Consider the following 22,417-nt stretch of genomic DNA (forward strand, 5'->3'; position numbering starts at 1 on the left):
GTGGATAACCTCACATTTATCCACATTATACTGCATCTGCCATGCATTTGCCCACTCACTCAGCTTGTCCAAATCACCCTGAAGCATCTCTGTATCCTCCTCACAGCTCACCCTCCCACCTAGCTTTGTGTCATCTGTAAATTTGGAGATATTACATTTAGTTCCCTCATCTAAATCATTAATATACATTGTGAGTAGCTGGGGTCCCAGCACCGATCCCTGCGGTACCCCACTAGTCACTGCCTGCCATTCGGAAAAAGACCCGTTTATTCCTACTCTTTGTTTCCTGTCTGCCAACCAGTTTTCTATCCATCTCAATACACTACCCCCAATCCCATGCGCTTTAATTTTACACACTAATCTCTTATGTTGGACTGTGTCAAAAGCCTTCTGAAAGTCCAAATGAACCACATCCACTGGCTCCCCCTCATCAACTCTACTAGTTACATCCTCGAAAAATTCCAGTAGATTTGTCAAGCATGATTTCCCTTTCATAAATCCATGCTGACTCTGTCCGATTCTGCCACTGTTTTCCAAGTGCTCAGCTATTAAATCTTTTATAATGGACTCTAGAATTTTCCCCACTACCGATGTCAGACTGACTGGTCTATAATTCCCTGTTTTCTCTCTACCTCCCTTTTTAAATAGTGGGGTTACATTAGCTACCCTCCACTCTGTAGGAACTGTTCCAGAGTCTATAGAATCTTTGAAGATGACCACCAATGCATCCACTATTTCTAGGGCCACTTTCTTAAGTACTCTGGGATGTAGATTATCAGGCCCTGGGGATTTATCAGTCTTCAATCCCATCAATTTCCCCAACACCATTTCCCTACTAATACTGATTTCTTTCAGTTCCTCCCTCTCACTAAACCCTGTGTTCCCCAACATTTCTGGTATGTTATTTGTGTCCTCCTTTGTGAAGACAGAACCAAAGTATGTATTTAGTTGGTCAGCCATTTCTTTGTTCCCCATTATAAATTCTCCTGTTTCTGACTATAAGGGACCTACATTTGTCTTCACCAATCTTTTTCTCTTCACATACCTATAGAAACTTTTACAGTCAGTTTTTATGTTCCCCGCAAGCTTACTTTCGTACTCTATTTTCCCCTTTTTAATCAATCCCTTGGTCCTCCTTTGTTGAATTCTAAACTGCTCCCAATCCTCAGGTCTGTTGTTTTTTCTAGCCAATGTGTATGTCTCTTCCTTGGATCTAATAATATCTCTAATTTCCCTTGTAAGCCATGGTTTGGCCACCTTTCCTGTTTTACTTTTGCGCCAATAAACAATTATTGCAGTTCACCCATGCGCTCTTTGAATGTTTGCCATTGCCTATTCACTGTCATCCCTTTAAGTAACGTTTCCCAATCCATCATAGCCAACTCGCGCCTCATACCATCATAGTTTCCTTTATTAAGGTTCAGGACCCAAGTCTCAGAATCAACTATGTCACTCTCCATCTTGATGAAGAATTCTATCATATTATGGTCGCTCATCCCCAAGGGGCCTCGCACAACTAGACTGCCAATTATTCCTTTCTCATTACACAATACCCAGTCTAGGATGGCCTGTTCTCTAGTTGGTTCATCAACCTATTGATCCAGAAAAACATCCCGTATATACTCCAGGAATTTCTCCTCTCTGGTATTGTTACTAATTTGATTTTCCCAATCTATATGCAGATTAAAGTCATCCATAATTACAGATGTTCCTTTATTGTATGCATCTCTAGACAGGAAGGAACTTTTCCCCTTGGTGGAGGGATCAATAACCAGGGGGCATAGATTTAAGGTAAGGGGCAGGAGGTTTAGAGAGGATGTGAGGAAGAATTTTTTCATCCAGAGGGTGGTGGGAATCTGGAACTCACTACCTGAAAGGGTGGTAGAGGCAGAAACCCTCATAACATTTAAGAAGCATTTGGATGTGCACTTGCGATGCCATGGCGTACAAGGCTATGGGCCTAGTGCTGCAAAATGGCATTAGAATAGTTAGATACTTGTTTGACTGGCGCAGACTCGATGGGCCAAAGGGCTGTTTTCTGTGCTGTAGACCTCTATGACTTTATATTAGGCGGGAGGACTTTGCAGGGTCGACAGGGCTGAGTTTGCCGTTCTCATTTCTGGTGCCTCGGTCGATTCCTTTGAGACTTTTTAGCTGTTTGATACAACTGAGTGGGTTGCTAGGCCATATCAGAGGGCTGTGGGTCTGGAGTCACAGGGACGGCAGATTTCCTTCCCTAAAGGACATTAGTGAACCAGATGGATTTTTACGACAATCGACAATGGTTTCATGGTCATCATTAGACTTTTAATTGCATAATTTTGTTGAATTCAAATTTCACCATCTTCCCTGGTGGGATTCAAACCTGGGTCCACAGAGCATTGCCCTGGGTCTCTGAATTACTCGTTCAGCAGCAATACCACTTCGCAACCGCCTCCCCACCACTGATATCTGTATACCAACCCTAGAAATATCCCTGGTGATGGTTAGAATCATCCCTGTTCCATTTTCTGCAATTTGAATTGCCAGACAAAATGCCTTGGATAATGCAACGTGTGCATCAACATGCCCACCAACTACTGAAGCCAGGTATGACACAGACATGGTGCCAGCTGTGTCTCTGTACCCTCTGTGCCTCACAGTATAAACATGTTCGTTCAGCTGTGCACTAACTGCTTGATATTGCAGTCAGTGTGTATTCCACCAGCGTATTCACCGTTGGCCTATCTATTGTAGCTCGACAGCACTGATCCCAGCCCAGGCCAATCAGCAATAGCCTGCTCGCCTAGGCTATGTTTGGGTTCCAATAGAACCTCTCGGCTCCAGATATCCTTCCTGCCTTGTTTCAAACCTGGACCATGAGCTCAGTGCCAGAGGAGAGTTGAAAAGTTGAGTACAGCTGCCCTAACAGTCAAGCCTGAGTGTGACTAAGGCCAGCAACAGAAGACTGTGACAGCTGTAGTCTTACATAGCACATAGGAAAATGATCCTAGCATTAGCTCTGTGAAGGAGAAAGCACAGACAGTGAACTGGATGGCCTCCTTCTTTGCGACACCACTTTATGATTCTATGAAAGGCCGTTAGCCCTAATAAGACCCACACTATCTTCTCATGGCCGATAAATGCAGGCTCATCAATTGCAGTCACAATCAATAAATTGAACAAATAGCTGTTGTGTTATATTGGGCAGGCTTGAGTCAGGCTGTGTCAGTGCGGGCTGTGTCAGTGTGGGCTGTGTCAGTGCGGGCTGTGCGGGCTGTGTGGGCTGTGTCAGTGTGGGCTGTGTCAGTGTGGGCTGTGTCAGTGCGGGCTGTGTCAGTGCGGGCTGTGTCAGTGCGGGCTGTGTCAGTGCGGGCTGTGTCAGTGCGGGCTGTGTCAGTGCGGGCTGTGTCAGTGCGGGCTGTGTCAGTGCGGGCTGTGTCAGTGCGGGCTGTGTCAGTGCGGGCTGTGTCAGTGCGGGCTGTGTCAGTGCGGGCTGTGTCAGTGCGGGCTGTGTCAGTGCGGGCTGTGTCAGTGCGGGCTGTGTCAGTGCGGGCTGTGTCAGTGCGGGCTGTGTCAGTGCGGGCTGTGTCAGTGCGGGCTGTGTCAGTGCGGGCTGTGTCAGTGCGGGCTGTGTCAGTGCGGGCTGTGTCAGTGCGGGCTGTGTCAGTGCGGGCTGTGTCAGTGCGGGCTGTGCGGGCTGTGTCAGTGTGGGCTGTGTCAGTGTGGGCTGTGTCAGTGTGGGCTGTGTCAGTGTGGGCTGTGTCAGTGTGGGCTGTGTCAGTGTGGGCTGTGTCAGTGTGGGCTGTGTCAGTGTGGGCTGTGTCAGTGCGGGCTGTGTCAGTGCGGGATGTGTCAGTGTGGGCTGTGCGGGCTGTGTCAGTGTGGGCTGTGCGGGCTGTGTCAGTGTGGGCTGTGTCAGTGTGGGCTGTGTCAGTGTGGGCTGTGTCAGTGTGGGCTGTGCGGGCTGTGTCAGTGTGGGCTGTGTCAGTGCGGGCTGTGTGGGCTGTGTCAGTGTGGGCTGTGTCAGTGCGGGCTGTGTGGGCTGTGTCAGTGTGGGCTGTGTCAGTGTGGGCTGTGTCAGTGTGGGCTGTGTCAGTGCGGGCTGTGTCAGTGCGGGCTGTGTCAGTGTGGGCTGTGTCAGTGTGGGCTGTGTCAGTGTGGGCTGTGTCAGTGTGGGCTGTGTCAGTGTGGGCTGTGTCAGTGTGGGCTGTGTCAGTGTGGGCTGTGTCAGTGTGGGCTGTGTCAGTGTGGGCTGTGTCAGTGTGGGCTGTGTCAGTGTGGGCTGTGTCAGTGTGGGCTGTGTCAGTGTGGGCTGTGTCAGTGTGGGCTGTGCGGGCTGTGTCAGTGTGGGCTGTGTCAGTGTGGGCTGTGTCAGTGTGGGCTGTGTCAGTGCGGGCTGTGTCAGTGTGGGCTATGCGGGCTGTGTCAGTGCGGGCTGTGCGGGCTGTGTCAGTGCGGGCTGTGCGGGCTGTGTCAGTGCGGGCTGTGTCAGTGCGGGCTGTGTCAGTGCGGGCTGTGTCAGTGCGGGCTGTGTCAGTGCGGGCTGTGTCAGTGCGGGCTGTGTCAGTGCGGGCTGTGTCAGTGCGGGCTGTGTCAGTGCGGGCTGTGTCAGTGCGGGCTGTGTCAGTGCGGGCTGTGTCAGTGCGGGCTGTGTCAGTGCGGGCTGTGTCAGTGCGGGCTGTGTCAGTGCGGGCTGTGTCAGTGCGGGCTGTGTCAGTGCGGGCTGTGTCAGTGCGGGCTGTGTCAGTGCGGGCTGTGTCAGTGCGGGCTGTGTCAGTGCGGGCTGTGTCAGTGCGGGCTGTGTCAGTGCGGGCTGTGTCAGTGCGGGCTGTGTCAGTGCGGGCTGTGTCAGTGCGGGCTGTGTCAGTGCGGGCTGTGTCAGTGCGGGCTGTGTCAGTGCGGGCTGTGTCAGTGCGGGCTGTGTCAGTGCGGGCTGTGTCAGTGCGGGCTGTGTCAGTGCGGGCTGTGTCAGTGCGGGCTGTGTCAGTGCGGGCTGTGTCAGTGCGGGCTGTGTCAGTGCGGGCTGTGTCAGTGCGGGCTGTGTCAGTGCGGGCTGTGTCAGTGCGGGCTGTGTCAGTGCGGGCTGTGTCAGTGCGGGCTGTGTCAGTGCGGGCTGTGTCAGTGCGGGCTGTGTCAGTGCGGGCTGTGTCAGTGCGGGCTGTGTCAGTGCGGGCTGTGTCAGTGCGGGCTGTGTCAGTGCGGGCTGTGTCAGTGCGGGCTGTGTCAGTGCGGGCTGTGTCAGTGCGGGCTGTGTCAGTGCGGGCTGTGTCAGTGCGGGCTGTGTCAGTGCGGGCTGTGTCAGTGCGGGCTGTGTCAGTGCGGGCTGTGTCAGTGCGGGCTGTGTCAGTGCGGGCTGTGTCAGTGCGGGCTGTGTCAGTGCGGGCTGTGTCAGTGCGGGCTGTGTCAGTGCGGGCTGTGTCAGTGCGGGCTGTGTCAGTGCGGGCTGTGTCAGTGCGGGCTGTGTCAGTGCGGGCTGTGTCAGTGCGGGCTGTGTCAGTGCGGGCTGTGTCAGTGCGGGCTGTGTCAGTGCGGGCTGTGTCAGTGCGGGCTGTGTCAGTGCGGGCTGTGTCAGTGCGGGCTGTGTCAGTGCGGGCTGTGTCAGTGCGGGCTGTGTCAGTGCGGGCTGTGTCAGTGCGGGCTGTGTCAGTGCGGGCTGTGTCAGTGCGGGCTGTGTCAGTGCGGGCTGTGTCAGTGCGGGCTGTGTCAGTGCGGGCTGTGTCAGTGCGGGCTGTGTCAGTGCGGGCTGTGTCAGTGCGGGCTGTGTGGGCTGTGTCAGTGCGGGCTGTGCGGGCTGTGTCAGTGTGGGCTGTGTCAGTGTGGGCTGTGTGGGCTGTGTCAGTGTGGGCTGTGTCAGTGCGGGCTGTGTCAGTGCGGGCTGTGTCAGTGCGGGCTGTGTCAGTGCGGGCTGTGTCAGTGCGGGCTGTGTCAGTGCGGGCTGTGTCAGTGCGGGCTGTGTCAGTGCGGGCTGTGTCAGTGCGGGCTGTGTCAGTGCGGGCTGTGTCAGTGCGGGCTGTGTCAGTGCGGGCTGTGTCAGTGCGGGCTGTGTCAGTGCGGGCTGTGTCAGTGCGGGCTGTGTCAGTGCGGGCTGTGTCAGTGCGGGCTGTGTCAGTGTGGGCTGTGCGGGCTGTGTCAGTGCGGGCTGTGTCAGTGTGGGCTGTGTCAGTGTGGGCTGTGTCAGTGTGGGCTGTGTGGGCTGTGTCAGTGTGGGCTGTGTCAGTGTGGGCTGTGTCAGTGTGGGCTGTGTCAGTGTGGGCTGTGTCAGTGTGGGCTGTGTCAGTGTGGGCTGTGTCAGTGCGGGCTGTGTCAGTGTGGGCTGTGCGGGCTGTGTCAGTGTGGGCTGTGTCAGTGTGGGCTGTGTCAGTGTGGGCTGTGTCAGTGTGGGCTGTGTCAGTGTGGGCTGTGTCAGTGCGGGCTGTGTCAGTGTGGGCTGTGCGGGCTGTGTCAGTGTGGGCTGTGTGGGCTGTGTCAGTGTGGGCTGTGTCAGTGTGGGCTGTGTCAGTGTGGGCTGTGTCAGTGTGGGCTGTGTCAGTGTGGGCTGTGTCAGTGTGGGCTGTGTCAGTGTGGGCTGTGTCAGTGTGGGCTGTGTCAGTGTGGGCTGTGTCAGTGTGGGCTGTGTCAGTGTGGGCTGTGTCAGTGTGGGCTGTGTGGGCTGTGTCAGTGCGGGCTGTGTCAGTGCGGGCTGTGTCAGTGCGGGCTGTGTCAGTGCGGGCTGTGTCAGTGCGGGCTGTGTCAGTGCGGGCTGTGTCAGTGCGGGCTGTGTCAGTGCGGGCTGTGTCAGTGCGGGCTGTGTCAGTGCGGGCTGTGCGGGCTGTGTCAGTGCGGGCTGTGTCAGTGCGGGCTGTGTCAGTGCGGGCTGTGTCAGTGCGGGCTGTGTCAGTGCGGGCTGTGTCAGTGCGGGCTGTGTCAGTGCGGGCTGTGTCAGTGCGGGCTGTGTCAGTGCGGGCTGTGTCAGTGCGGGCTGTGTCAGTGCGGGCTGTGTCAGTGCGGGCTGTGTCAGTGCGGGCTGTGTCAGTGCGGGCTGTGTCAGTGCGGGCTGTGTCAGTGCGGGCTGTGTCAGTGCGGGCTGTGTCAGTGCGGGCTGTGTCAGTGCGGGCTGTGTCAGTGCGGGCTGTGTCAGTGCGGGCTGTGTGGGCTGTGTCAGTGTGGGCTGTGTCAGTGTGGGCTGTGTCAGTGTGGGCTGTGTCAGTGTGGGCTGTGTCAGTGTGGGCTGTGTCAGTGTGGGCTGTGTCAGTGCGGGCTGTGTCAGTGTGGGCTGTGTGGGCTGTGTCAGTGCGGGCTGTGCGGGCTGTGTCAGTGTGGGCTGTGTCAGTGTGGGCTGTGTCAGTTTGGGCTGTGTGGGCTGTGTCAGTGTGGGCTGTGTCAGTGTGGGCTGTGTCAGTGAGGGCTGTGTCAGTGCGGGCTGTGTCAGTGCGGGCTGTGTCAGTGCGGGCTGTGTCAGTGCGGGCTGTGTCAGTGCGGGCTGTGTCAGTGCGGGCTGTGTCAGTGCGGGCTGTGTCAGTGCGGGCTGTGTCAGTGCGGGCTGTGTCAGTGCGGGCTGTGTCAGTGCGGGCTGTGTCAGTGCGGGCTGTGTCAGTGCGGGCTGTGTCAGTGCGGGCTGTGTCAGTGCGGGCTGTGTCAGTGCGGGCTGTGTCAGTGTGGGCTGTGTGGGCTGTGTGGGCTGTGTCAGTGCGGGCTGTGTCAGTGTGGGCTGTGTGGGCTGTGTCAGTGCGGGCTGTGTGGGCTGTGTCAGTGCGGGCTGTGTCAGTGCGGGCTGTGTCAGTGCGGGCTGTGTCAGTGCGGGCTGTGTCAGTGTGGGCTGTGTCAGTGCGGGCTGTGTGGGCTGTGTCAGTGTGGGCTGTGTCAGTGTGGGCTGTGTCAGTGTGGGCTGTGTCAGTGTGGGCTGTGTCAGTGTGGGCTGTGTCAGTGTGGGCTGTGTCAGTGTGGGCTGTGTCAGTGTGGGCTGTGTCAGTGTGGGCTGTGTCAGTGTGGGCTGTGTCAGTGTGGGCTGTGTGGGCTGTGTCAGTGTGGGCTGTGTCAGTGCGGGCTGTGTCAGTGCGGGCTGTGTCAGTGTGGGCTGTGTCAGTGCGGGCTATGCGGGCTGTGTCAGTGCGGGCTGTGCGGGCTGTGTCAGTGCGGGCTGTGCGGGCTGTGTCAGTGCGGGCTGTGCGGGCTGTGTCAGTGCGGGCTGTGCGGGCTGTGTCAGTGCGGGCTGTGTCAGTGCGGGCTGTGTCAGTGCGGGCTGTGTCAGTGCGGGCTGTGTCAGTGCGGGCTGTGTCAGTGCGGGCTGTGTCAGTGCGGGCTGTGTCAGTGCGGGCTGTGTCAGTGCGGGCTGTGTCAGTGCGGGCTGTGTCAGTGCGGGCTGTGTCAGTGCGGGCTGTGTCAGTGCGGGCTGTGTCAGTGCGGGCTGTGTCAGTGCGGGCTGTGTCAGTGCGGGCTGTGTCAGTGCGGGCTGTGTCAGTGCGGGCTGTGTCAGTGCGGGCTGTGTCAGTGCGGGCTGTGTCAGTGCGGGCTGTGTCAGTGCGGGCTGTGTCAGTGCGGGCTGTGTCAGTGCGGGCTGTGTCAGTGCGGGCTGTGTCAGTGCGGGCTGTGTCAGTGCGGGCTGTGTCAGTGCGGGCTGTGTCAGTGCGGGCTGTGTCAGTGCGGGCTGTGTCAGTGCGGGCTGTGTCAGTGCGGGCTGTGTCAGTGCGGGCTGTGTCAGTGCGGGCTGTGTCAGTGCGGGCTGTGTCAGTGCGGGCTGTGTCAGTGCGGGCTGTGTCAGTGCGGGCTGTGTCAGTGCGGGCTGTGTCAGTGCGGGCTGTGTCAGTGCGGGCTGTGTCAGTGCGGGCTGTGTCAGTGCGGGCTGTGTCAGTGCGGGCTGTGTCAGTGCGGGCTGTGTCTGTGCGGGCTGTGTCTGTGCGGGCTGTGTCAGTGCGGGCTGTGTCAGTGCGGGCTGTGTCAGTGCGGGCTGTGTCAGTGCGGGCTGTGTCAGTGCGGGCTGTGTCAGTGTGGGCTGTGTCAGTGTGGGCTGTGTCAGTGTGGGCTGTGTCAGTGCGGGCTGTGTCAGTGCGGGCTGTGTCAGTGCGGGCTGTGTCAGTGTGGGCTGTGTCAGTGTGGGCTGTGTCAGTGCGGGCTGTGTCAGTGCGGGCTGTGCGGGCTGTGTCAGTGTGGGCTGTGTCAGTGCGTGCTGTGTCAGTGCGGGCTGTGTCAGTGCGGGCTGTGTCAGTGCGGGCTGTGTCAGTGCGGGCTGTGTCAGTGCGGGCTGTGCGGGCTGTGTCAGTGTGGGCTGTGTCAGTGTGGGCTGTGTCAGTGTGGGCTGTGTCAGTGTGGGCTGTGCGGGCTGTGTCAGTGCGGGCTGTGTCAGTGTGGGCTGAGTTGAGCAGTGTCCAAGCCCAAGTCAGCGCCTCCAGGGAACATACTCAGGTTGCCATCCATTATAGAGGTGGCGATGGAATTCAGTGAGGGGTTGATTACTACCTAAGACACTGGGAGTAGCAGCAAGGACCAGCTCAGTGAGGACTGATAGTTTGGTGATGGTCCCGTGCTGAGGAAGGAGGAGTTTAGAGGAATAGTCTTCCTGTATGTGGAATATCCAGGTCTAAGGAGAATGTGGATTGTTATAGGAACAGGAATGGGAGGGGGGCATTCAGCCCATCAAACCTGTCCTGTTATTCAGTGAGATCATGGCTGATTCATGACTTAACTCCATAAACCCACCTTTGCTCCATATCCCTTAATATCTTTGGTTAACAAAAATCTTATCAATCTCTGATTTAATATAACAATTGATCCAACATCAACTGCTGTTTGTGGGAAGAGAGTTCCAAACTTCTCCAGTCCTTTGTGTGTCAGAGTGTTTCCTAATGTCATTCCTGAAAGACCTGTCTAAAAAAGGTCATAATCACTCCTATTCTTCAAATGATCTACAACTGTACTTATCCCATAGAGTGAGTTGAGACAGATAGTAAGCTCCTAGTCCGAGACTCCCCAACCAGTTTCCCTTTATCCTATCTTGAAATGCCTTGCAAACTTCTACCCTTTAACCTTCTGAATTCCAGGGAATACAACCCTAGTTTGTGTAACCTCGCCTTATAAGTTAACCCTTGAAGTTCGGGTATCATTCTGGTAAACCTACACTGCACTCCTTCATATCCTTGCTAAGATACGATGTCCAGAATTGCTCACAGTAACTCCAGGGGTGGTCTAACCAGAGCTTTGCATAGCTGAGGCATGACCTGAACCCCCTGGCTTTCTATTCCTTCAGATAGAGGCCAGCATTCCAATAGTCTTTTTGATTATCTTCTGTACCCTTCCATGACATTTTAATATGTACCTGGATCCCCAAATTTCTTTGGACCACCAGTGTTTCTAGATTTTCACCACTTGCAAAGTCCTCTGTTTTGTCTTTTTAAATCCAAAGTGGGTGACCTCACATTTGCTGCTCATTCACTCAGCCTATAAAATCTCTGTAATTTTATTCTTCATCTACATTGCTTGCAGCGTCATCTAACTTAGTGTCATCAGCAAACTTGGATATGTGGCTTTTAATCTCATCATCTAGATCGTGACTAGTTGAGGCCCCAAGGCAGATGCTTGTGACACACCACTGGGTACAACCTGCCCCTCAGCCAGTTTCCTAACCAGGTCAATAATTTGTCTTCAATTCCAGGAGCTTCAACTTGAGCTAACAGCCTCTTATGCTGAACTTTATCAAATACCTTCTGGAAGTCCATATAAATAACATCCATTGAAATCGCCCTGTTCATTACTTTAGTCACCTCTTCAAAGTATTCAGTCAGGGTCGTCAGTGATGACCCACCCTTTACAAATCCATGCCAGCTCACTCTGTCAGCTGAAAATGTTCAAGGTGGTCGTTCAGTCACCCCTGAAGGGGGCTGCTGCCTTGAACCACTGTAGTCCAGTGTAGGTAGCTTTGATACAACTGAGTGGTTTACATGTCGGTGTGGGGCTGCAGTCACATATAAGCCCAGATGCTTCCTTCTCTAAAGTAGATTAGTGAAACATTTGGGTTTTTCCAGCCCTCCAAATGCTCTCAGGGTCACTTACCAGCTTTTTATTTGCAGAATTATTTTCAAACTGAATTCAAATTCTCAAACTGCCCTGGTGGATTTGAACTCACGGTCTCTCATCCAGTAACTCTACTACTTGCATTGCCAAACCTGCAAACCATCTCCCTTGTTAGAAATAGCAGATGTGGGAAAGTGATGGTGGAGTGGGGCCTCATTTGAACAGAGGAGAAGCAGTGAACCCAAGAATGTGAGAAAGAAGCAATATGTAGATATCAAATCAGCACCTGAGTAGCCATACTCTTCCCTCTCCAGGGATAGCCACTTCCTTGTAGGAAAAAGTAGGGATGGAAATTGTAAGAACAGGAATTGACCTGTATCTGTAGTGACAATGGGTCATGTGTTATCTTGTTGACTGCAGTCTTTACATCTTAAATCCATTAAGATCTTGTTTAGTTGCTTTTGATAAATGTTCCTTCAGCAAATTACTGATTGGTTGGTTCTAACTGTGTGAGTGCTTCACCTTTGCTTTATCATCACTGGACAGTGTCCACAGATACTGGGAAAGCTCAGAATGGACTCCAATTGGAAAATGCAGTCTTGGAAAGTTTACCAGGCAGAGTCAGCGTATGTTGTGGGATCAAGCCCTGTTGGTCAGGAAAACCTCAGGGTTGTGTTTTGATTTTCAGCTGGGTGGTGATGGGAGGTGTTCCTGGTCTCTGTACTCAAGGAAAGACAAAAATCAGCCAGATCCCCAGGATTTATCAGGTTAAATCAGAGGGAGAGGCTGCGTAAATTTGGCTTGTATTGCCTCGTGTTTAGAAGGTTGGGAGTGTGCTGTAGATGTTTTTCACTCTCCAGCCTCAGTCCCCTGGGGAGCTGAAGCCCTGTGAGGTAGTGGAATTGGGAAAGTTGCAGTTTTGTGCCATTGAAGAGAAGAAGGACATAAAAATAATGTTTAACAGGGGAGGGGGTTCTGAATCTCTGAACAATCACTTGTGGCTTGGGATCAACCCCATATTTGATCTGATAGACCCAAGATCTCTGAGCTGTGATGTGTATGCGTATCACAGTAGAATTAAATCAGTCTGACAAAGCTACAATACCATTTTCATCCTAGATACAAAATAATTTTAAAAACTATTTACCCAACAGAATATTCAGAGTGTCGTATGTCAGAAATCATTAAATGATTGATCTCTTTTTAAACCAGGACTGGGCAAAATTGGCACCGATGGACCAGCTGCAGACCAGTGCCCTCCAGCCAAAGGAAGCATCTTCTTATCAAATGATTGGAGCGAATGGACCCCAAGCACCAATGGAAACCAGTGTGTATGTACAGATCACAGACAGACCACAGTCCACAGCAGCAACTGCTGCTTGCAAGGTACCCCATTGAAAAATAAAGACTTGCATTTCTGTAGTGCCTTTTACCACTTCAGGACATTCCAAAGCTCTTCAATGAAGCACTTTCTGAAATATGGTCACTGTTGTGATGTAGGAAACGCGGCCGTCAATGTGCACAGCAAGATCCCACAAACAGCAAGGTGATCAGATGATCCATTTCTTTGTGATGTTGATTGAGGGAAAATTTATTGGCCAGGGCACTGGGGAGAACTCCCCTGCACCTTCTTTAAAATAATATCATGGATTCACCTGAAAGGACAGACATGGAGTCTGCTGAACATCACATTTGAAAGATGGCTCCTCTGACAGTGCTGCAGTCCCTCAGTACTGCACTGGGAGCTTCAGCCTGGACTATGGGGCTCAAGAATCTGGATTTGACTTGGGATTTGAACCCAAAAGTTTGAGTGTGAGAGTGTTACTGAGCGCCGCCCCCCCCCCCCGAGTACTGTCTTTACCAGGTACAGCCCTTTGAGTGAACCTTGTAAAGACGCTCCGGGTTCCAGTGCGATTGTGCAGTTGGGAGTCTTGGTGATCTGGAACGTTTCTACCACAGTTGAACCTCTGCTTTGGTGGCAGATGTCCGTGAGAGATTGACCCAGATTCAGGAGTATGAGTTTATGCTTCTGGTCCTTCAGGGGGCATGAGAAGCCATTGACCACACCATGGCTTTGAGATAGCTCACCCCCTCGAATCACTGAAGGATAGAGGATTGTTTCAGTGCTGTCGCATAGGGTGTTTCATCCTGAAAATAGATGCAACTTGTACATGAATTAAAGATGTGAAATCCTGTGTCCAGCTCTGTCGGGCACTGTAGATTTGGTGGTGATTCTGACAGAGCAGTCTTTCCAATGGGAGCTCAGTGTCCAATTGTGAGCCTGGTGATCGGTTTTCTGGTGATCAGTTTTGCTGTGCCATGATTAAACCTGTTTCCATGCTGGATACCCTGATCAGTTCCCCCTGCTTCTGATCAGGGGCCTCTGAATATTTACCCATCCTCATACCTACAGGATAATCAATCTATCGCTTAATTCCTCTCTCCCCACAATTTTTATTAGTGATGTGTTGCAGCTAAATTGTAAAGAGCCGTCATTGTTCGAGGCATCAGTGGGTTGTTGCTGCAGAATGAGGCTGTTACAGGTGGCCTTTTATCAGTGTTTGGGACTCACTCCTCTCTCTCTCTCTCTCTCTTTTTTTACGTACCATGATCTAAGAGGGAGTTGGTGGCCATGGACTTCCATTTGATTTATGTCGGTTCATGATTACACTTGGCGAGATACTGCAGTGGTTTGCTGTTGCCTTCTGCAGACTGGCTGACCAGGAAACTCTCCCGCTCCTACCACCTGCCATCAGGCATATTGGAAGGGTTTACAGACTGATAATCGACCAGTTTGGCCATGTTATGAATGCACCTTCCATGACCATCAAGTTCTGGAGTGGGACTCGGAGTCAGGGGCGCTACCCACTGCACCACAAGACCCATGACTCATCCCTACAGTTGCCAGTGGGGTCAATGTGAATGACTAGTTATTTAGCCTTGTGTGTTTTAATTCCTGTGCATTTTCACTGCTCCCAGCCAGTTGAGTGCTGGTTGCCCACTGAGTGATATTATTTGTAAAAGGCACTCACTTCATTCCTGTGTATTTTTAGCCACAGGTCGGAGAGATGAGCGCTCGAGAACATCTTGCCTTAACCCTAAGTCAAGGGATGAATCTGGACGCTCAGAGGAGCAGCCGGGACTCTCTGCATTGTTCCAGTGGTTACAGCACCCAGACCACCACACCTTCATGTTCAGAAGACACCATCCCCTCTCAGGGTAAGAAACTCCAAACCAGGAAGCAGCAAAGGGCAGGATTGGCAATTGGAGCCAATCATGTACCAGAGAGGGTACCGTAGCAAAATGCTGACATTACTGGATCAGTAATTCAGAGGCCTGGGATAATCAGAGACACATGTTCAAATCCCAACGTGACAGCTGTGGAACTTAAACTCAGTGAATTACATAAATCTGGAATAAAAAGCGAGCCTAAGTGATGCTGAGCATGAAACTGTAATTAAATTGTTTTTGATAAAACACTAGCTTGCTAGACCATTTCAGGGGGCAGTTAAGAGTCAACTCCATTGCTGTGGGTCTGGAGTCACATGTGGGCCAGACCAGGTAAGGACGGCAGATTTCCTTCCCTAAAGGACATTAGTGAACCAGATGGGTTTTTACAACAATCGATGATAGTTTCATGGTCACCATTACTGAGAAAAGCTTTCAATTCTAGGTTTATTAATTAAATTTAAATTCAACCAGCTGTAGTGGTGGGATTTGAACCCATGTCCTCCACTACACCACCATATCCCTCTCAGTTCTTGAGCAGAAAATTGACAAAAGAACATCAAATATACGAATCAAAAGGCTTTCTACAGTCTTACTGGTACTAAGAATGCAGTTTGTTCCGACATACGGGATAATAACCCTGTAACCCATCAGCTCCATGCAAACCTTTTACTTGAGCAATCCCAAACTAATCCCACTGCCCCGCTCTCTCCTCATCGCCCTGTATCAATCCCAAACTAATCCCACTGCCCCGCTCTCTCCCCATAGCCCTGTATCAATCCCAATCTAATCCCACTGCCACGCTCTATCCCCATAGCCCTGTATCAATCCCAAACTAATCCCACTACCCTGCTCTCTCCCCATCGCCCTGTATCAATCCCAAACTAATCCCACTGCCCCGCTCTCTCCTCATCGCCCTGTATCAATCCCAAACTAAACCCACTACCCTGCTCTCTCCTCATCGCCCCGTATCAATCCCAAACTAATCCCACTACCCTGCTCTCTCCCCATAGCCCTGTATCAATCCAAATCTAATCCCACTACCCTGCTCTCTCCCCATCGCCCTGTATCAATCCCAAACTAATCCCACTACCCTGCTCTCTCCCCATAGCCCTGTATCAATTCCAAACTAATCCCACTACCCTGCTCTCTCCCCATCGCCCTGTATCAATCCCAAACTAATCCCACTACCCTGCTCTCTCCCCATAGCCATGTATCAATCCCAAACTAATCCCACTACCCCGCTCTCTCCTCATCGCCCTGTATCAATCCCAAACTAATCCCACTACCCCACTCTCTCTCCATAGCCCTGTATCAATCCCAAACTAATCCCACTGCCTCACTCTCTCCCCATAGCCCTGTATCAATCCCAAACTAATCCCACTGCCCCGCTCTCTCCCCATAGCCCTGTATCAATCCCAAACTAATCCCACTGCCCCGCTCTCTCCCCATAGCCCTGTATCAATCCCAAACTAATCCTACTGCCCCGCTCTCTCCCCATAGCCCTGTATCAATCCCAAACTAATCTCACTGCCCTGCTCTCTCCCCATAGCCATGTATCAATCCCAAACTAATCCCACTACCCTGCTCTCTCCCCATAGCCATGTATCAATCCCAAACTAATCCCACTACCCTGCTCTCTCCCCATCGCCCTGTACCAATCCCAAACTAATCTCACTGCCCTGCTCTCTCCCCATAGCCCTGTATCAATCCCAAACTAATCCCACTACCCTGCTCTCTCCCCATAGCCCTGTATCAATCCCAAACTAATCTCACTGCCCTGCTCTCTCCCCATAGCCCTGTATCAATCCCAAACTAATCCCACTACCCTGCTCTCTCCCCGTAGCCATGTATCAATCCCAAACTAATCTCACTACCCTGCTCTCTCCCCATCGCCCTGTATCAATCCCAAACTAATCCCACTGCCCCGCTCTCTCCCCATAGCCCTGTATCAATCCCAAACTAATCCCACTGCCTGTTCTCTCTCTGCCTTGTCTTAAAGTTTTCTATAACAGCAGTGTCCATGCAGATTCCCACTGTGATGGCGTTAACTTGGGAGATGGGGCTGGTTTAGAGTTGTTGAGATGGAAACTATTTGTACAGTTTTGCTGATGTTGTTTTGAAGTTTGCTGGTTGTTGTTTTACAGCGACAAGGAAGGAACCATCCCTCATTGGTGAGTTGTAAAATTATTTGTGTCATTTATTTTTTAAAAATAAATCAGAGGCTTTGTGAAGCAGGCAGGTTGTTTAAGGAGTTAATCTAAGCATTACAAAGAAATGCAAATTTCTGAGAGTCATTGCTCCCTTCTGGGAGTGTTGATATAAAGCTGTTTCAGGTATAGAGTGATGCAGAGACATTGCTCCCTTCTGGGAGTGTTGATATAAAGCTGTTTCAGGTATAGAGTGATGCAGAGTCATTGGTCTCTTCTGGGAGTGTTGATATAAAGCTGTTTCAGGTATAGAGTGATGCAGAGTCAATGCTCTATTCTGGGAGTGTTGATATAAAGCTGTTTCAGGTATAGAGTGATGCAGAGTCATTGCTGTCTTCTGGGAGTGTTGATATAAAGCTGTTTCAGGTATCGAGTGATGCAGAGTGCTCTCGTACACAATCATCTATGAGATGGGTGACTAATAAAATCGGTCATGATGAACATGGGATCCTTGATCACCTCCTGAACTGGAAGACAGGACCTCAATTTATTATCTTATCCAAAGGGTAGCACTTCCAATAGAGCAGCACTCCCTCAGTACTGCCCCACTGACACTGCAGCACTCCCTCAGTACTGCCCCACTGACACTGCAGCACTCCCTCAGTACTGCCCCACTGAAACTGCAGCACTCCCTCAATACTGCCCCACTGACAGTGCAGCACTCCCTCAGTACTGCCCCACTGACACTGCAGCACTCCCTCAGTACTGACCCACTGACACTGCAGCACTCCCTCAGTACTGACCCACTGACACTGCAGCACTCCCTCAGTACTGCCCCACTGACACTGCAGCACTCCCTCAGTACTGCCCCACTGACACTGCAGCACTCCCTCAGTACTGCCCCACTGACAGGGTGTTGATTCCTCCATTCTGGCCCTTCAAAAATGCAGTGCTTCCTCGGTGCTGACCCTAATTGGCATCCCATCCACCACCTCAAACAGCCTCTCCTTCTACCACCACCAGCACACAGTGGCAGCAGTGTGTACAATCTATAGGATGCAATGCAGCAACTCACCAAGGCCCCTTCAATAGCACCTTCCAAATACGCAACCACTATCATCTAGAAGGACAAGGGCAGCAGATAGATGGGAACACTGCCATCCTGACTTGGAAATATATCGGCTGTTCCTTCACTGTCGCTGGGTCAAAATCCTGGAACTTGCTCCCTAACAGCACTGTGGGTCTACCTACACCACATGGACTGCAGCGGCTCAAGAAGGCAGCTCACCACCACCTTCTCAAGGGCAATTAGGGATGGGCAATAAATGCTGGCCCAGCCGGCGAAGCCCACATCCGGTGAACAAATAAAGAAACTGACTGGGATTTTCCGGCCCTGTCTTGGGTGGGACTGTGGAAGCTCCAGTGGTGCAGCCAAAAGTCCATTGACCTTTGGAGGGACCAGACAAACCCAGTGGTGGGCGGGCCAGAAAATCCCACCGTGTTCCTGAACACCCCCCCACCATTGCCCCACAGATCCCCAGCACCCCAAAACACCATGCATCAGGCTGAGCTTGTTGGAATACAATCTTGTTAGATTTCTTACTGTGTTTGAATGAAATTGCAGCATTTTAGTGGCAAATCCCTGACTTGGCTCTATCATTAAATGATGCACAGATATTTCCTACAGACACAGTTGCCTGTTATCGATGGCACTTGCTGTGTTCAGGGTTTATCTCCATGTCTGGCTGTGTGTGTGTTTCCATATTAATTTCTATTCTCTCTCTTAGTGCCTGATTATGATTACATTTCCCTGCATGGAGAGCAAGAGCTGCCTGATCAGATGGATTTTGATAAATCCTCCACCATTCCGAGGAATAGTGACATCGGCCTGAATTACAGGAAAATGTTCCAGGCTAAGCGGCCGGCCTCCACAGTCAGCCTCTTGGTTGACCCTGAGCCCATGATGACGTCTCACGTTGCTACGATTCGGAGGAAGCCTTCCAGCAAACCGACATTCCGGCGTGGCACCATCAGCGGCGTTCCCATTCCCATCCGGACTCCCATGGTGCCCATTCCAGGGTCACCCGTGTCCAGTAAGCCAATGGGGCTGGCAGTCTCTCGGACAGGCAGCGAGGAGTGCGTTAGTCTGCAGGGAGGGCGTTCCAGTTTTGTGCAAAAGAAGCAAGGAATTTGTAGCTCAACCCAAAGTTTGAGTATGGCCCAGAGCCCCGGATACTCGCTGGTGCCAGAGAAACCGTTTCTGGTCAACAGCCTGCAGCGCTCAGCTCCCAACCTCCAGAATGCCCGAGAATTAAAGCCTGCGACACACACTACAGGGAATGGACTGACTCCTCAAGTGGGCACTGCTGAGGGCTCCCAAAGGACTGGAGGGGTTGACAACGTTGCTGCTACCCCCTTGCCAACTGAGGGAGGTGATGATGTTTTGTCCATGATTCGCAGGGGGGTCAAACTGAGAAAGACTTTGACCAATGACCGATCAGCCCCCAGGATCATTTAAAACAGACAGACAGTGGGACAGGCGCAGTTTCAAGATCCACCATTTTGTCCCCTCTTTCTCTTTCTCTGCCTCTTGTTCTAAAACTGGTAACAGTTCTTTCACCCCTCATCCTCAGATTAAACTGTTGATGCGCAAAATATCATCAAGAACCTGTCACACCCCAGCTCTCCCGATGGCTCAGAAATCCTCAGTCTGCTCCTTTAACAGGTCACAGGGTGGGAGGCTGGGTCTTGTGGACCAGGGGTGGGGGGAATGATGTTTGCGACTGCATCACACAGACCAGCAGAGGATGAAGTGTGACCCCTGCTGAATCAGCCCTTTTGTGGCATGGGCTAAAAATTGGACTCAACACCCCAGGTTAGAGACGGCAAATCAGCTCTGGCCCCTGCTCCGGATCACTGGATATTGATCCCCAAAACAGGGATGTGTGGATATTGGGCGAGGGCAAGATCAGGGCTGTGATATCTCACTCCATTGACCAACCAGGCAAACACAACCCTGTCTGCTCACTATCTGAAGATGGCCATTCGGGGAAAGTGACAGAGCTTCCATGGGCCTTACCCCAGCCTGCACCCTCAGAAGAGAATGGGAAGAAATCAGGGTGGGGTGAGGAATGGGAATATCACACCCCATGCACCCACCCCCCCACCATCGCCCGAAATACTGAAGCAAACTGTACCTGTTCCTTGCAGCAACATTCACTGCCAGGATCTCGATCAGTTCATTTGAAGTGTGTTTTCAGATGGAGAGGGATGGAAATAACTTTGCGATGACACTTCAGGGGATCTGCTCAGGATTTCAAACATGAAGCTTCTTACAAGGGATTTGTTTGAAGTTACTCCGAGTTTATAAAGACACTGTTTTCTTGGGTACTTGGTGAAAAGCAGCACCATCTACCTTCACACAGAAACCTCAACAGTTGGCTCGTGTTCATATCTAAACCCGCAAGGTTTAAAAAAACTGCACAGATGATGGGCAACAACAGATTTATTTTTTTTTCCTTGTGAATCTTAACAACATCGAAAGATATTTATTTGTGTCAAAATTGTGAAAGCTTCTGTTTGTACAATGAGTTCTTGTAGCAAATATTACAGATAATACTCCACCACAACTCATTGAAGCAAAAGGCTTTAACTGGTAAAGAATATAGTTTGTATATGTTAGTTTTTAAATCCCTTTTAAATTTTATCTTATACTGCTGGTGCCTATCGCATTGCTTTGTAGTACTGGCACCTTTACAGACTGGGCTTGAGGGGTTGAGCTATGACAGTGTGTAAACTGACCTATTTAATTACTGTTCTTTTGGTTTAAGTGGGCAGTGTTTTAAAAAAGTCAAAGCATCCAACTGTTAATTGGGTATTAAAGTACATTAGTTAGCTTGGCAATGTGAGCAGTCTGCTAAATATTTTCTTTGAAGTCATAGGTTTAGCAACAAGTGCATTTTGCCTGTAAGGTTTGTACATAAACACATTCCTGTAACTGCTGCCTGGTCTGTGCGCACTGTGATGTTATAAAGAGTGTGCCTGCTAACTTGCAGCCGGTATCCACTGACCTCAGCTGATGCCTGCTGACCCACAGCTGGTGCTAAATAATCTGTTCTTATTGACTCAGTCAGAGCTCACCAGAACCTCCATTGTATCTCCCAAAATCCATAGTGTGAATTCTTGAAGTGTCAGAGAAGCCGTTGATAAATTAATCACATCAACTGACGTAAAACAGAAAATCAAAGTCAACTTTGGGGTGCAGCCTATATTTAGAGCAACTTTTCTACACCTCAGTACGGTAACTGGCAGACAGTTGAAGTTGTCCAGGACCCTGGGAGGCAGATGATTTTAACGGAGGAATGATTTGGAATTGCAAATTTAATTGTAACAAGCAGGGACCAGGAATGGAGTTGACGTGAAATTGAACATTAGCACCAGAAAACAATTAGTGTTCATCCCAACACTCTGCCGCACCCAGGATGGCCACAGTTAGTGGTTTATAGGTGAGATGTGTGGGCCAACACTCTGTGCTTTAACTAATGCTTTCTGCACAGGAAATAACTTTCTTGATGAATACTTTCCACGATCATTTTTTGATAAATGGAGGGACAGATGACCATATATTAACGTCTGGTATTTTCCACAGCTTTGAGACAGTTTATCAGCATTCTTTTTAAAAAGGCATTTTTCCAGATTTGTTTTTGTGCGATTAGATTAACCTTTACTTTTATGATTGTACGATGGTTTCGGAAACTGAAGGATTGTCCAGCCCCTGATGCCCTTCCAGAATCTGTCTGCCACCACCTCTCTCCAGCTGTATCTCACACCCAGCTCTCACCCACTCTGTCTGATGCCCTGATTCAGTGCCTCACTGTGTAAGGGAACACTTACTGCTAACTGTTCAAAAACTTGCTACCTTGTCTGTCTGAAAGTGCCTCTTCCCAGTAAATGTGCCAATTTCAGCCCTCAAAATTAAGGATCATTTGCCTTTTGAGTGATTTTGAATTAATGCTCAGTGTGAATATCTAGACCCAAGGGACAGTCACAGATTCTTGAATTACTTACCAAACAACACAGTTCCAGTGTGAAAATCCAATCAGGACTGACCAGCACCTTTCAAAGTCCAACACCGATGAACAACATAAACCAAAACAATACACAAATACTTACGTTTCTCCCAAGCAGAGACGACTATGAGTTTTGTTGCAATACTTGGGGGAGTGGCCTATTTTGGGAAAAATTGATTTGACCACGTTTGCGTTTTCATAGAATAATAAAATCGTTACAGTACAGAAGACCATTCAGCCCATCATGTCCATGCTGGCTCTCCTAAGGGCTGCCCCTCCCCCACCCTCTCCCCACATTCATCCTTCTCAGATATTTAGAAAATGGAGAAAAATTGCAGCACAGGAGGAGGCCACTCTGCCCATCATTCTATCCAATGTTTCCTCATATAGCTGCAATGTTTAATTGAAAACTGAATGCTCCTCTTTGATAGATCAGTGTTAAATATGGGACAAATGTTAATAAATGTAATCATAAAAGAGCGGGTCACTCCAGGAACTCTCTGTTTGCTGGTTCCAACTGCTCATACTGTAGCCAGATTCAATGGTGATGCAGATCTCAGGATCGAGAGCTCCAGTTGACCCCTGGGCATCCACAGTTTTTTGAGGGAAAGAGTTCCAGATTTACCCCCCTCCTTGTGTGGAAAAACTCCTTCCTGACATCACCCCTGAGCAGCCCAGCTCTAACTTTAAGGTTATTCTCTCTTGATTTGAATTCCCTCCAGGGGAAATAATTTCTCTGTATTTACCCCATCGAATCGTTTTATCATTTCAAACCCCTCTGTCAAATAACCTCTCAACCGTTGAAACTCAAGAGCATTCTAGTTAGGCTTATGCAACCTGGCCTCATAAGTCAACCTTTTAAGCCCCGGGACTATTCTGATGAATCTGTGCTGCACCCCCTTCGAGCCAATAATTGGCCCAGAACTGAAGGCTCTGTAATGCTGAATTCTCTGTTTGAAGTTCGGCTCAGGTTCTGCTCTGTATCTGTATAGTACTGCACCCTGT

The 22,417-nt window shown here is 50.9% G+C and overlaps 1 protein-coding gene across 1 annotated transcript in view; it reads left to right on the top strand.

The window, feature by feature from the left end:
* The window catches only part of mtss1 (MTSS I-BAR domain containing 1), a 70,545-nt gene extending 48,562 nt beyond the window's left edge, over window positions 1-21,983 (top strand). The window contains exons 10-13 of the mRNA XM_078556256.1: window positions 12,178-12,351; window positions 14,019-14,184; window positions 16,341-16,367; window positions 18,131-21,983. Of these exons, the coding sequence (XP_078412382.1) occupies window positions 12,178-12,351; window positions 14,019-14,184; window positions 16,341-16,367; window positions 18,131-18,861 (1,098 nt within the window). The 3' untranslated portion in view covers window positions 18,862-21,983. The remainder of the gene's footprint in view (window positions 1-12,177; window positions 12,352-14,018; window positions 14,185-16,340; window positions 16,368-18,130) is intronic.
* Window positions 21,984-22,417: the final 434 nt, after the last annotated feature.

This window comes from Cetorhinus maximus, chromosome 13 (assembly GCF_964194155.1).
Source record: "Cetorhinus maximus chromosome 13, sCetMax3.hap1.1, whole genome shotgun sequence".
Lineage (NCBI taxonomy): Eukaryota > Metazoa > Chordata > Chondrichthyes > Lamniformes > Cetorhinidae > Cetorhinus > Cetorhinus maximus.